General features: G+C 32.9%; 1 protein-coding gene across 5 annotated transcripts in view; it reads left to right on the plus strand.

Moving 5' to 3' along the window:
• Positions 1–13,626, plus strand: part of WASHC3 (WASH complex subunit 3) — a 44,166-nt gene that overhangs the window by 2,178 nt on the left and 28,362 nt on the right. For 4 of the 5 annotated variants that reach the window (XM_072973165.1, XM_015240591.3, XM_006205904.3 and 1 more), the window contains 2 exons: positions 7,879–7,944; positions 9,757–9,864. In XM_072973165.1, the coding sequence (XP_072829266.1) occupies positions 7,879–7,944; positions 9,757–9,864 (174 nt within the window). The remainder of the gene's footprint in view (positions 1–7,878; positions 7,945–9,756; positions 9,865–13,626) is intronic. The other variant, XM_015240589.3, reaches the window with a different exon arrangement.

Consider the following 13,626-nt stretch of genomic DNA (forward strand, 5'->3'; position numbering starts at 1 on the left):
TTCAGTTAATATTAAAATTACTGTACATTGCTTGATCCAAAAGATGACTGGGGAGGTAGCCTAGAAACATAACTTTGGTACCAAATATCATTATGGAAATAAAAATACTTTCTGCAAATGGCTTGTAAAGTGAGGATTAAGTAACCCAATTACGGGTTAGGTACCAGATCCAGGGAACCATGTCTTTTAAAGAGCCTAAAAAGAGAATGGGGAGGAAAATGGAAACTATGTGTTGAAATTGGGTTTAAGAAAGGAGAAAAGGAACAAGGAAATAGAACAACAGTAGTCTGAAACGAAAAGGTGTTGTTCTTGCTCAGTTTTCTTTACCAGTTAAGGATCATGTCAAACCTTAGGGCTCCATTTTGGTGTCAAGAATTACCTGAGTGCTGAAGTTAATGTTCCCCATTTGACTAAGTATCCTCTACAATCAAGTCCTTGAATAGAGACTGTTCATAGAGGGATGGTCTTTGCCTAAAAGGTGTAGGAGTCAAGATTGTAGGCATCAGGGGCATTATGTAATAGGAACAAGTTACACATACACACTTTATTGTTAAAATCATTGACTGTGCTCTGTCAGTAGACAAGAGTAAATCTCCACAGTGGTATAACAGTATTTCTCTGGAAGGTTGCAAATTCTACTTCACAAAAGTTCAGTGACCATAAAGCTAAATACACTTTCAGGTATGCTTTAATCAGAAATTAAAAGAATTTCACTAAGAAGTCAAGGCCTGCTGCAGGAAATACCATGAGAATACCCCGAGACTTCCCAGTCCTAGCCAATCTACTTTTTTGTGCTATGAAGTATCTCCATCCTAGATGCATTGTGATTAACACAGTAGAAAAGTTCCTGAGAAGTTAACTAGTAAATACCAATTTTTGTCAGGTGAATTATTGTTATGTTGAGAAGCTGTTATAAAAATCCTGATTAATCCTTCAAAATAAAGTAACCCCCCCTCCAAAAAAAAAAGAAAGGAGAAAGGGGGAAAATTAGATAATTTGCAGTTGTGTCAATTAAATAGTATTCAGTTCATTCTGTCTTATATATAATATAAGGTAGAGCCTCAGCATATGTTTTTTGTTAGATATATTATTAATAAAAATTGGAAACGTTTCACTTACATAAGGAAAACTATTTTCACTTGTATAAGATTCCTTCTGTTGTTTTTGTCTAGTTGTCAAAAATCTCTTCTGCCTTCCAAGACAAAAGAAATTGGAATATGATATGATAATTGATAGAGTAAGGGGGTTCAAGTAATATATTGTATCTGACAAGCCCAGAGACTAGGTGCTTGCTTCAAGGGGTTTTATCTTGTACTACTGCCTCTATAAATGGCAAGGAGACTGACTAAAAATCAGTACGCCTCGGATTTAGCCCTTCTCATTTTATACCAAGGTAGGGTGGAGAAGTATCTGGAGAGATTATTCCAGGATTGTTAGAGAAGGGCAAATACCCATCCTCATACTTCTCATCACCAGTTTAAAAAATAAAGCAAGCAACAACAAAACAGCTGGCAAACACATCTATGAAGGCAACTTGATTGAGCTGCCCTGAAGTGGGGATAGTCCCTTACCCTTGTAGTGCTTGACAGTTTTCACTAGATCAAGTATAACAATAATTGTCTCTTGTTTGTTGATTGCTTGTGCGTTATCAAAGCCTCAGGATTCACTCTTTCTCCCCTTCTGTTCCACTTTCTACTCCCCCTACAACTGTTTTGACTATATCACTATTCCCTAGTTCTTGAACTCTAGAAATAGTTTGTTGACCAAAAATCCACGAAATTTAAAAGTAGCTTATTGCCTTTTTCTCCTTAATGGATGATAATCTATGGTTGACTGTAACTCATTATTTACATTTCATATTTTAGCTGTTTGGATATTTATGTCAGTTGTAGCCTGTGATGTGATGACAATAAGTAATATTGTGTGTTTAATCTGTGCTAGGTGTTGTATTGTTTTACGTGTTTAATCACCACAGCTCAGCCCTTTGAGAGGGGTCTAATTACCTCTTTTTTAGAAATACAGAAACTGAGATGTAGAGAGATTTAAATCATTTGCTTAGTCATTCATTCATTCACTCACCATATATATGAGTACATAGTATGGATTGCTGCCGTAGCTGCTCTGACTTGCCCACACTCACACAGCTAGAAAGTAAAAGAGCTGGGATTCCAACTCTGATCTGTTAACTAGAAAAAACAAATGTCTCAGTCTTCTGTTGTATTGCACCATCTGATCTGAATAAGAGGCATGTTTACATCATTTTCAGGTGAGAGACTGCAGTGTCTTCTTTATAGCTACTTCAAAACTTAGTTTCTAAATAGATTTTTTGTTTTAAGTTTCTGCTGTATAGCACAGGGAACTATGTTCAATATCTTGTAATAACTTGTAATAAAAAAATATGAAAACGAATATATGTATGTATATACATGACTGGGACATTGTGCTTTACACCAGAAATTGATACATTGTAACTGATGGTACTTCAATTAAAAAATAATAATAATAATTAAAAAACAAATAAAATTAAATTTTAAAAATACCAAAATTTAGTTTTTAGATTCATATTCACTTCTTTGCTATATTATGTCCATTTGATGTGATGTTTTTTTTGGTATGATAAATTCCAAGGATATAATATATGTGTTCAAACATAAAGTGCCATTTTCTCCTGAGTAAAGATCAACGTAGTTTTTCGAAATGAGTTGTAATTTGTTAATAGTACCTATTAGACCTGAGGTCCTTGTTTAGTTAAACTCTTAAATAAGAACCAAAGTGACTACATTTTCCTCAATGAAAAATGAACCTCAACCGTTACTTTTTGAACTAGAAGTGAACTGAAGGAAGAAGAAAACCTGGTGGTTTTATTTTTTGGCTTTTTTGGGGTTTTTTTCCCCACATAATCTTGTTTGAACCAAACCCAAACTGTATCTTCAGTCACAGCTGAACTCGAACAAGAATTAAATTTGAAACAAATTTCTAGGATTCTCTTCATCAGTAATACTGGTTTCAGAGTTCTCTGATAAAGAGAAAAGTGAAAAACTTATCTTTTTAAAAATTTTCTGGATATCAGGCTACTTTGTAACTCTTCTAATGACTTGAACCAAGGTAGGAGAAAAGTTAGAAGACAGAGAAAGGAAAGTAGTTGAATCAGACCCAAGTTACAAAGTTACTTAGGGTCATTGCTTCCTTCACAAATCTCCTGTAAGCATTTCTATTCTGGTCCTAATCAGCAAAAATCTTATGGTAGTCCACTGGGACCGAAAATTTAAAAAGGGAAGTAGAGGAACAGTGCAAGTTCTATGGATTTCACAGATAAAACTGAGCAGAAATTTAACGTTACTGTGATTTTTGAAGTTAAAGGTACTCTGTACAGGGCAATTAGATGTATTATTTTGACTCAGACTTGTAACATGCCTAGAATACTGGGGTTTTAGTCATTTTTTAAATGTTCTTAAATGTTTCTTTTTTCAGAAAAAAAAACTTTAATTACAGGCATAAGTGCTGAGAATCTTCATATAGCCTAAAAAATATTTTCAGTGCTTATCTTTTACATCCAATTTTTAAGCCCACTGTCAGATTTAACCTTCAAGCAAATAATGTTTTGTTTAAAACTATTTACTCCTACAACTTTTACAACTGCTGGCCTTAATTGTCGGATGAAGCTTATTAAACCATCAATTGCTTCCCTTTCTGGCTTTGAGGACATAATCAACCCAAAGTGATATACCAGGAGATCCATTATTTTAAAATACTGCTGCTCTTTTAGAGAACTGGATATGCGAATTAGATATTGCAGTATTTTTGTTTCCACCTTCAACTGTTAACCTCATGTTTCTTCTTTTGTCTTTCATTTGAATAAAATGAAATGCCTTTGGAATAGGTGAGTGATGCATTAGGAAGTTTGCGGTTTATCTGACCAAACTTCTGGTACCTTGTAAATTCCCCCGTACTCCCAAATCAGGGTATTTCAGATTTGCTTTAAATCCTTATAAAGAGGACGGTTAAATGGGTGGAAAGGACTGTTATCTTTCTATTTCCTCTCTGCTGAAACTTTCAGAAATGGAGACAGTTACCATTATTGATCATGTTATTTATAATATATCTGTAGTCATCTACACTTCAGTGGTTCTCATCCAGGGGACGTTTGGCACTGTCTAGAGATGTTTTTAGTTCTCACAACTGAAGTTTTTGTGGCATTTAGGAGGTAGAGGTCAGAGATTCTGCCAAACATCCACAGGGTGGCCCCTCAGAACAAAGAATTATCCAGCCCAAAATGTCAGTAGAGACAAGGTTGAGACCACCTGCTTTATGGTGGTCTGGGGGTTGTAGAAGGAAAATGTGGAAGACATAAACAGCTTAGAAATGAGCTTCCGCAACCCATAAATGAAGTCAGGTGTATTTTGTCAAGTGACACTGGCTTTCTAAAAAGTCTGTATTTATATATCTTACAACAGTGATTACATGAGAACAGACTCAAAACCTGTTATGCTGAATAATCTTTGAAAAGCAGAGGTTCTTAATTGTGCCATGGATCCTTTGGCAGTGTAGTGAAATAAAGTTGATGTTTTTAAATGCATGAAATAAAATGTGTAGGATTACAAAAGAAACCAATTATACACTTTAAAAACTCAAAATTGTGGTACAGTACTGTGTCCTTTATTAAAGCATTAAATTTTATAATCCAGGTGGCATATTTAATATTTTAGACTCTCAAAAATCAGCTCTAGAGAAGATGGATAATACTTCTATGAATAATTTTAAAAATACAATTTATTCATAACAAAGATCTTCCCTAGCCAAGAGAAAAAGCCTTCTGTTGATCTGATTTTGAGAAAATCATTTGCATAGTGGTTCTAAACTTGGGGTATGTGAACTTGGATGGGAAAAAAAATTATAATTGGATTTTTTTTCACCTCTAACTTTAATTGCGCATTTCCTTTAAATTTGATCAATAAAAATCATAGTAGTATTAGGACATGACTTACCTATAGAAAGCACAGATCTTCTTTTAATTAAATTACAGTTGTTTCAGATTTCTTTATACTTAATTTACAGTTGTTACTATATACCAAGGATATTCAGGTAAATTATTACAAATTAAAATGTATTGAGTCTTAGATCAATGTCTTTCATGCCTTGCATGAATAAATCATTCATATAATCTTGTTTTATTAAAAAACCAGGTCACTTCATTTTGGTGAGGTTTTGATAATAGTAGATAAAGGTAGGTAAAATGAGTTCCAAAGCAAAAGAGTGACATACCAGACAAATCTGCATTCAAAAAGATTGAGAATTACTGCTGTAGAAACTACAGCTTTTTATCTTCTAAGCCTCTGTAATCTTCCTTGTCAACAAGTAGTTTTCCAAATAAACATTTTAATCCTTATTCCCTTATTTACTAAGACTTGTATTTCAATCCTTACCCTATCCTGTGTGAATTTTTGAGTATCCATTTAAGGACAATTTATGATCAAACCCTGAAAAATTTTTAATACATATGTTGTAGTAATTCCAGAAAAAACATCTATTTTAGGAAATTTGATTAGAAGTTTGATTCCCAGTATTTAGCACAGTAGCATCTTAGTTTTAGTGAGAAGTAGACTGATGCTTTATTAACTTTGAATAACAAAAATTACATTTATGTAGTGCTTGGGAATTTTACTTTTTTTTAGTTAACTAAGCTTTATTTTCTAGAGCAATTTTATATTCACAGCAAAATTGAGCAGAAAGTATAGTGTTCCCGTTTATTCCTTGACACCCCCTCTCACCCCATGTATACAACCTGCCCCACCATCAACATCCCCCACCAACATGGTACATTTGTTACAGTCAGTTTGTTATAATCTACATTGACACATCACCCACAGTCTGTTGTGGCATTATGCTTTAACACACTGATCACCCCCTGTGGATTGAGTGCCCCTGAAGAAACACAGCTGTCACCCAGATTTGGGTGATGTGGCGATCAATGTGTAAACAAGGTGAAATTCCCTCAAAAATAGTATCTGGATTTGCAGTGTTTGTGTTCAGATTGTTTTACTTAATTTTCTCATCTTTAAAATTGGCATAATAGTTCCTACTTCATAGACTTGGTGTGAGAGTTCAAATGATATGTTGCATATACAGTTTAGCATGGCAAGGTAAATGCCCAAATGTTTACAGTGATGATGATTATTGCTTAAAAGTATTTGTATGAATACATGAAAACAGACATTAATTTTTAATTTGTCTCTTTATTTTTCTGTGTTCACTTATTTTAATAAAACCAATTTATGCATTTTAAAATAAGTTAGAAATTATCACTCACTTTACAGATTAATTTGCTGTAGGATTTCTGCAGTTACTAAGCTTTTTTCTTCTTTTTAATGTATTTTTATTGAAATATAGTCAGCTTACAATGTTGTGTCAATTTCTGGTATTCAGCACAGTGCTTCAGTCATACATCATCATACATAGATTTGTTTTCATAATCTTTTTCACCATAAGTTACAAGATATTGAATATAGTTCCCTGTGCTATACAGTATGAACTTGTTGTTTATCTATTTTATATATAGTAGTTAGTATCTACAAATCTTGAATTCCCAGTTTATCCCTTCCCAACCCCTTCCCCACCCCCGGTAACCATAAGTTTGTTTTACTAGGCTTCTTTAGACTGATTAAATATGCCAAAATTTCATTTCCATGACTTTCAGTAAAACACCTGTAATTTGGAGAGGAATTTATCCATATGATGTCTTTATGTTTACCTGTGTTTATATTGTCATAAAAGCCTTATGTGAACAAATCCTGGAACTCAAGATTAAACTTAGCTTTGAGTGCCATTAAAACTAGATTCTAATGTTTTCTTTATAAATTAGGTCATTGTAGATATCAAGATGCTCATCTTAAAAATAAATGTCTTATGAAGAAGCACTAACTACTTTCTGGTTTTTTTCAGTTTTTTCCCCCTCTGAATGTGGCCAAAATGACCATTTCTTGAGGTGTTAAATTTCTGCTTGAGTTAATCAGGGTCTTGATAATATCCCAGAAAGCAATCAGAATGCTGTACATCAGCCAACTAGTAAACTGGCCAACTGCTCATAGACTGTGTCTCTGAATAATGTTTAGGATTAGGGAGTTTTAAATAAATGTTCTTACTTTTATTTGTGTAAGAGTGTGTGTGTGTGTGTATATATAGCTAATTTAATTATACAGAATAACTAGAGCATGGTAAGCTCTTGGTTCTGGTTTATCTTGGATTTTGATGGTAGGTTAATTCCTTTTGCTTTTATAGTATTTTTTCTAATTTTGTATCTTTGTTTTAATTCTTTCCATCATTAACTACTCATCTTCCAGTTTCATCCTTTTTTACTTTACAACCTTGAAAAGTTTGGGTTCAGGACTAATTGTATATACTTATGTGTTTAAGTAATTTATAAAGGCAGATCCTGTTCCAGGCTACTTGGGGCTAACATTTATTCTTGCTTTCTGTGAAGAATTTCTTCATTCATCAATAAATAATTATGAGGCTCCTGTTAAGTGTCAAGTACTGTTCTTGAGCATTAAGTGTATAGCAGTGAATAAAAAAACTCTGTCCTCAGAGTCTACATTCTGGTCCCAATGATTGATTATTGCTTTGATAACGAGTGTGATAATATTGAAAATGCAACTTTTTCTTATCTGTGAATACAGTTTTATAAAATAACTGTGAAGCATGCTAATGAAGATAATAGAATACTTGAGTTCCCAATCTTGTGTAAATAAGAGAGTAATATATTAGAAAGTGACAAATATTAAACCATAGTTATTATTATTTTCAAATCCGTCCTTCGTTATCCTTGTTAACAGTTTGTTTTAATCAGATTTTATTCCTTTGTTTCTAATCTTTCTTTTCCAGAAGCTGGCAGACCTTTCTCTTCGTATTCAGCAAATTGAAACAACTCTGAATATTTTAGATGCTAAGGTTTGTATTTCTGAATAATTTATAGGATAAATTTTGCTCTACATATACCAACTTTCTCAGTCATATTTAACTTTGATTGCATTTAGAAATGAATTCAGTTTAGTTCCTGCATCCATTAGGTGGCACAGTGTTTCTCTTTGTTTAATTCACTATAATTGCAAAGGAAATGATATTCATTATTGACCATTAACTGAGTCTGTTTAAATGTACACATGGATTGAGATTTCTTTCATTATAATAATCAAGAGCATAATGTAACATATTAACAGATTGAACTGTTACATAGTTTACTTCCTTTGATAGAAAGTTCACAATTGTCTTAATAGTAATCATTTGATAACAGTAAAAATTATATAAAACTTTAGATGCCTACAGAGCAAAATTTGGAGAAAATATCTATTTTTCCATTTTTAAATATATTAAATGCTAATGAAGAATACTAGTTTTGATGTCAGAAATTACAAAAAGTAGCTAGCAAAAATAGGTTGTTTTGATTTGAAAGTGTACAGGTTATGTGTATTTTTCCTGTATATAAAATAATAGAGACACTAGTATATTTTTGTCCTTTTATCAAAAAAATGATGTGAAAAAATATTTATTGAATATTTATGAGGTAGTGGAGTAACTAATACCTTTTAGCATAAGGATCAGAGTGTCTAGTTTGTACTTTCTGCATCTTCCTGTAGACTTCAGCCACTATATTTCTCTCAGAGCATTTCTCTAGCTTAGAATTTAGGATACCTGGCCTTGAACATGTTCAAGATAGTCGCTTAGCAGGCATTCCTGCTTGAAAATATTTGGACCATAGCCACAGTTCTAAATACTGTCATCAGTCAACAGTTCTCAATGAATATTGCTGCTTCAGATCTTATTACCATTGGTTTTTCATTATTCTTTATTAGGAATATGTGTCTTATTTTAATGTTTGTGAAATTCTTAAGTTAGTGTCAAGGTCACAAGTTAAGTTACCATATGGGCAAGTTAACCTTAATTATTTCCATGGCCATAGAGTTAGTTAATCCCCAAAGTTAGCCAAACATTTGACAAATGTATACCATTGATACCAGGATGAAATCAGAAAAGAAAGTGTGCATGGATCTTGCAAATACCACCTGAAATATTTAACCACTGACAATATGCTCATCTTTTGTGTATGAAAAGTAACACATTTTAGTAACATTCAGTGATGAATGTTTAAAGAAAGAAGAAAACAAAGAATAAGCTGTATCATACATTAAAATGTACATTCAGTGATGAATGTTTAAAGAAAAAAATAAGCTGTATCATACTTTAAAATGTGACAAGAGTTTTATTTCCCAGATTATTCAAACCTAAAATGTGCTACAGAGTGCTTTTTGGGGATAACAATATGTTTAATAAAAATCTTTTTACAACAACTCTGTGAGGTAAGTTTTATCATCCCCACTTTACAGATGAGAAAATTGAGGCCTGGGAAGATTTACACATGGTCACATATTTTGTGACCTAAACCTAGGCAATCTGACTCCAAAGCCCATGCTGTCATTCCTTACACTAGGATTCCTTATACTAAAAAAAAATAATTCCTGAGAAAAGAATGGTAATAAGCTTAATTAGATTTGTGAGAAATTCTTCAAAAATTTATTTGTGAATGCCTTTCACTTTTAAGTAGTTTATGGCGTGGAGAATTTCAACCAAAGATGAGATTGTATAAACCTACCTATTTAGGCTTGAAAACTTAAGACAGCTGCTTAAAACATACACACACCTAGAAACTTAAAGTGTTTAAAGACCTAATATTTTCATATACCAACATTAATTTTCTTTTCTCAGTTGTCATCTATCCCAGGCCTAGATGATGTTACATTTGAAGTATCTCCTATAAGTGTCAGTAGTATCACAAACGAATCACATTCTGTGACCACTTCAGAGCAACCACAGGTAAGTATTTAAGTTCCAGGAAACATGAGCAGATCTTCTTAGTTGAACCAGATAGATATAAGCAGCAGGTTTGAAGAAAGAATTTTTTTTAATGTAAAACTCTGAATGTAAAACATCTTAAAACCTAAAGATAGAAAATGAAGTTTGAAAAAAAGTTACTAGTTTTTCATTTTGTTATTTTGAAGGGCTTCCTGAAGTTAATATTTTCTTTGTCTATAAAAAAGAAAAGTGATCTTTTTAGAACTAGGAAAAATCTAGGATAAATTTTTTTTTAATTTTACTGTGGAAATTTTTTCTAAGATCTTATAGGAAGTGTACTTTTTAAATGTTCTATTATAAAAACTTTCAAATGTACACAAAAATAGAGTAGTACAATGAATACCCAAATGCCTATTACTTGGATTCACCATAAAAGATTTTGCTGCAATTGCTTCATCTGTCTTTTTTGTCACTTACTGAAGTGAATCCCAGGCATCATGTTATTTCACCCCTATATAATTCCTTGAACATCTCTAAAAGCTCTGACATTTTTTGTATAACCACAGTGCCTTTATCATACACAATATAATTAACAATAAATTCCCTGGTAGTGTCTAACCCCTTGTTACTCAAAGTCCGCTCTGTGGACCAACAGCATGGGCATCGCCTAGGGGCTTGTTTGAGATGCAGGATCTCAGGTTCCAACTCAGACCTACTGAGTCATAATCTGCATTTTAACAAGATCCCTATGTGGCTTTTGGAATTTAGAGATCCTGATATAAGAAATACCAATTGTCTAAAAAGGGTGTTTGGGGAGTTGATTTATTCAAACCAGCATCCTAGTAAGGGCCACACTTTATGTTTGGTTCTTATGTCTTAATGTTCATTTATGCTCTGCATAAATTTAAATTTTGTATTACTTTTTATTTCAAGAAATAAAAATTCTTCACTGTTTAAGAACTGGTTGCCTCTAGTGACCTCGGTGAGATACTAAAATTCAAAATAAAATAATCACTGAAATAGTGATCTACCAAGTAATACTGAACAAGCAGACAGACTTCCTATCCAAATGGAATTCTGCATTTGTACCTGGAGGTAAATTTCACAGGATATTTTTTAGATCATGATGGTGTTGGCTGTGATAGTAATACCTAACATGTGAAGAGTTCTTACTGTGTATGAGGCATAGTAAGAGCTTTTTGTAAGTTAAATCATTTAATTCTCACAACCACCATATGAAGTCAATACTGTTATCGGTCCTACTTTACAGATATGTCAAAGGAGGTACACAGAGGTTAAGTAACTTTCTGAAAGTCAATAAGTGTAAGAGCTGGAATTTTAACTCAGGCAGTCTGGTACCAGGAGTCCTAGCTCTTACCTGCCACACTACACTATCTCCAGCACCTGTGCTGAATTCATTTAACTTTGAGCACATTTGGTGCAAGGTCCTGTGGGAGGATCCTTATATTTAGATATACGATATATTTGGAGAAAGAATTAGATGACTCTTTACTTAACAATTAGTTATTAGAAAATGTAACATCCATTTAATTGATACCACAAATTCCATTGGCCACTGGAATATATATAATATACAAGAAGAAATCCAGATGTTTTAGAGGAGTTTAACTTTAAAAGCTTCCTTTAATTAAGTATGGACCATCCTTTTTCTAAAAAATGTAAAAAAAGAAAAAAAAATGTTTCCATTCTACCTAGTAGTCATTCTTTGGTATACTAGCTGACATATATTTTTTCAAGTTTTTTAAATGGTATCTGTCTAATGTTTATATTACTTTTTCCAGGTGTTATTATGCATGCCATCTATAGTATGTATTTTAAAACTTACGCAGTTGTGTTGGTCTTGACTATTTAAGGTGTCAAAAATTGATTACAAGTAATCACAGCTAAATTATCTGTATTCTACATGACCTGATATTGTGGCAGTTTTATTTAAAAATTGTGTATTAATTCATTTGGAGGATTTATTAAGTGATGTTGGCTTCCTGAGTGTAAAAATTGTGGCAGGAGTGTGTGGGGAACTCTTGACTGAGGAGAAGGATGTGTGGGAATTCTGACTGAAGGAGGTTGTCAGGAAACTGAAGGAGAATGTGAGGAAGCTGAGTGAGGAGGCTGGGAGGAAACTTTGACTGAAGGAGGGTGTGAGAGAACTTGGAGGGAGGAAGGATGGGAGGGAAATCTGAGGAGGGTGGGAGGAACTCTGAGTAAAGGAGGGTGGGAGGACCTCTGAGTGAAGGAGGTTGTGAGGGAACTGTGAATGAGGAGGCTGAGAGTGAATGCTCAGTGAAGGAGGTGGGGTGGAATTCTGAGTAAAGGAAGGTAGAAGAAACTGAGGAGGGTGGGAGGGAACTCTGACTGATGAAAGGTATGAGGAACTATTGAGTGAAGGAGGGTGTAAGGGAATTCTGAGAAGAAAACATTGTGGTAAAGATGTATTGATTAGTTTATAGAATAACTGTTCAGCCTGTTCTTAATATTCAAATCAACTTTTATTTTTCTACATTGTTATTAATTGGTACATTTTATGTAAAATATTTTGACATATACTTAAGTATTGGTTAACATAGAATTTCCATAATCATATACTTTTTTAAGAAATCATCCATTCATTGCTACCTCTAATTTCTGTATGAGTCAAAGACCCAAAGATTGCCTTCTGATTTTTCTGCAACTTTAATTTCATAGCTCAGATATTATCATAACTCACAGTAGAACATCCAGTTGTGCAGATTGAGATTACTTTGAGAATAAAATGAAGGACAGTTGAGAGATATGAGAGAGGATTAAATGGATCATTCAAATAGCAAAGGTGTAAGACCTGATATAATTAAACCTTGTTGAGGACTTGTTTATTAGGCCGAAGTTAAAGGCTGAGTCTTGAAATCATTGGTCTTATACGTAATTATCATTTGCTCCATTGTGGTATTATATGAGTTTATTGTCCATAATTTGTTTTTAATATACTTGGGTCTTGTTTGAAATGTTTATTTAATTAAATGTTTTGGACTTTTTGTGATTATGTATTTTATAGATACATATATATATATATATATATATATATATGTATCTACTCACTTTTGGATGCTGAACAGTGTCTGTCATATAACAGAAGTAACCTAAAGAATTTTTTAATGCTTCATTTGCTTCAGAGTTTATGACAGGTTTAATTTATATTTGAATTATCTGAGGAAAACTCTTAATGTATAATTCATATTCTAAAAACTATGACTACCTTAGAAGATGTTTCTTTATTTATCTACATTTCAGCATAGGTATATAGACATAAAATTTATTTCGTTCATTAGGGAACTTCCTCAGAATGCTAATATACAGATAACAAGTATGAATTTACAAAATAAACACTCTTGAGTGTTCAGATTGATAAGAGAAATCAAGACTATATATAGACAGTCCTTGCTTTGCACTTAAGTGAAGACAGGGTTCCAATATGGACAAGTTTCAGTTGACACAGTGCCATGCCACATGAGAACTGCTTATACTATAGAAGCATTTTTATCTAAAATGCTTTCCCCAGTGTTAAGTGAAAAACCATTCCCCAGTATTAAGTATTTAATATTTATAATCTTAACCACTCTGGGGAATGTTAATAGTTTCATCAGTAGCTGAAATATACAAAACTAGATAATTGTATCTGAGAAATGGGCTTCTCTTCCACATAGTCTCCAGGCATTTTCTTTAAAGACATTGAAATAATCATATCCACTTAGAACAAAATTTTTCAAAATATAAATGAAGAATTTAATT

This window comes from Vicugna pacos, chromosome 12, assembly GCF_048564905.1.
Source record: "Vicugna pacos chromosome 12, VicPac4, whole genome shotgun sequence".
Lineage (NCBI taxonomy): Eukaryota > Metazoa > Chordata > Mammalia > Artiodactyla > Camelidae > Vicugna > Vicugna pacos.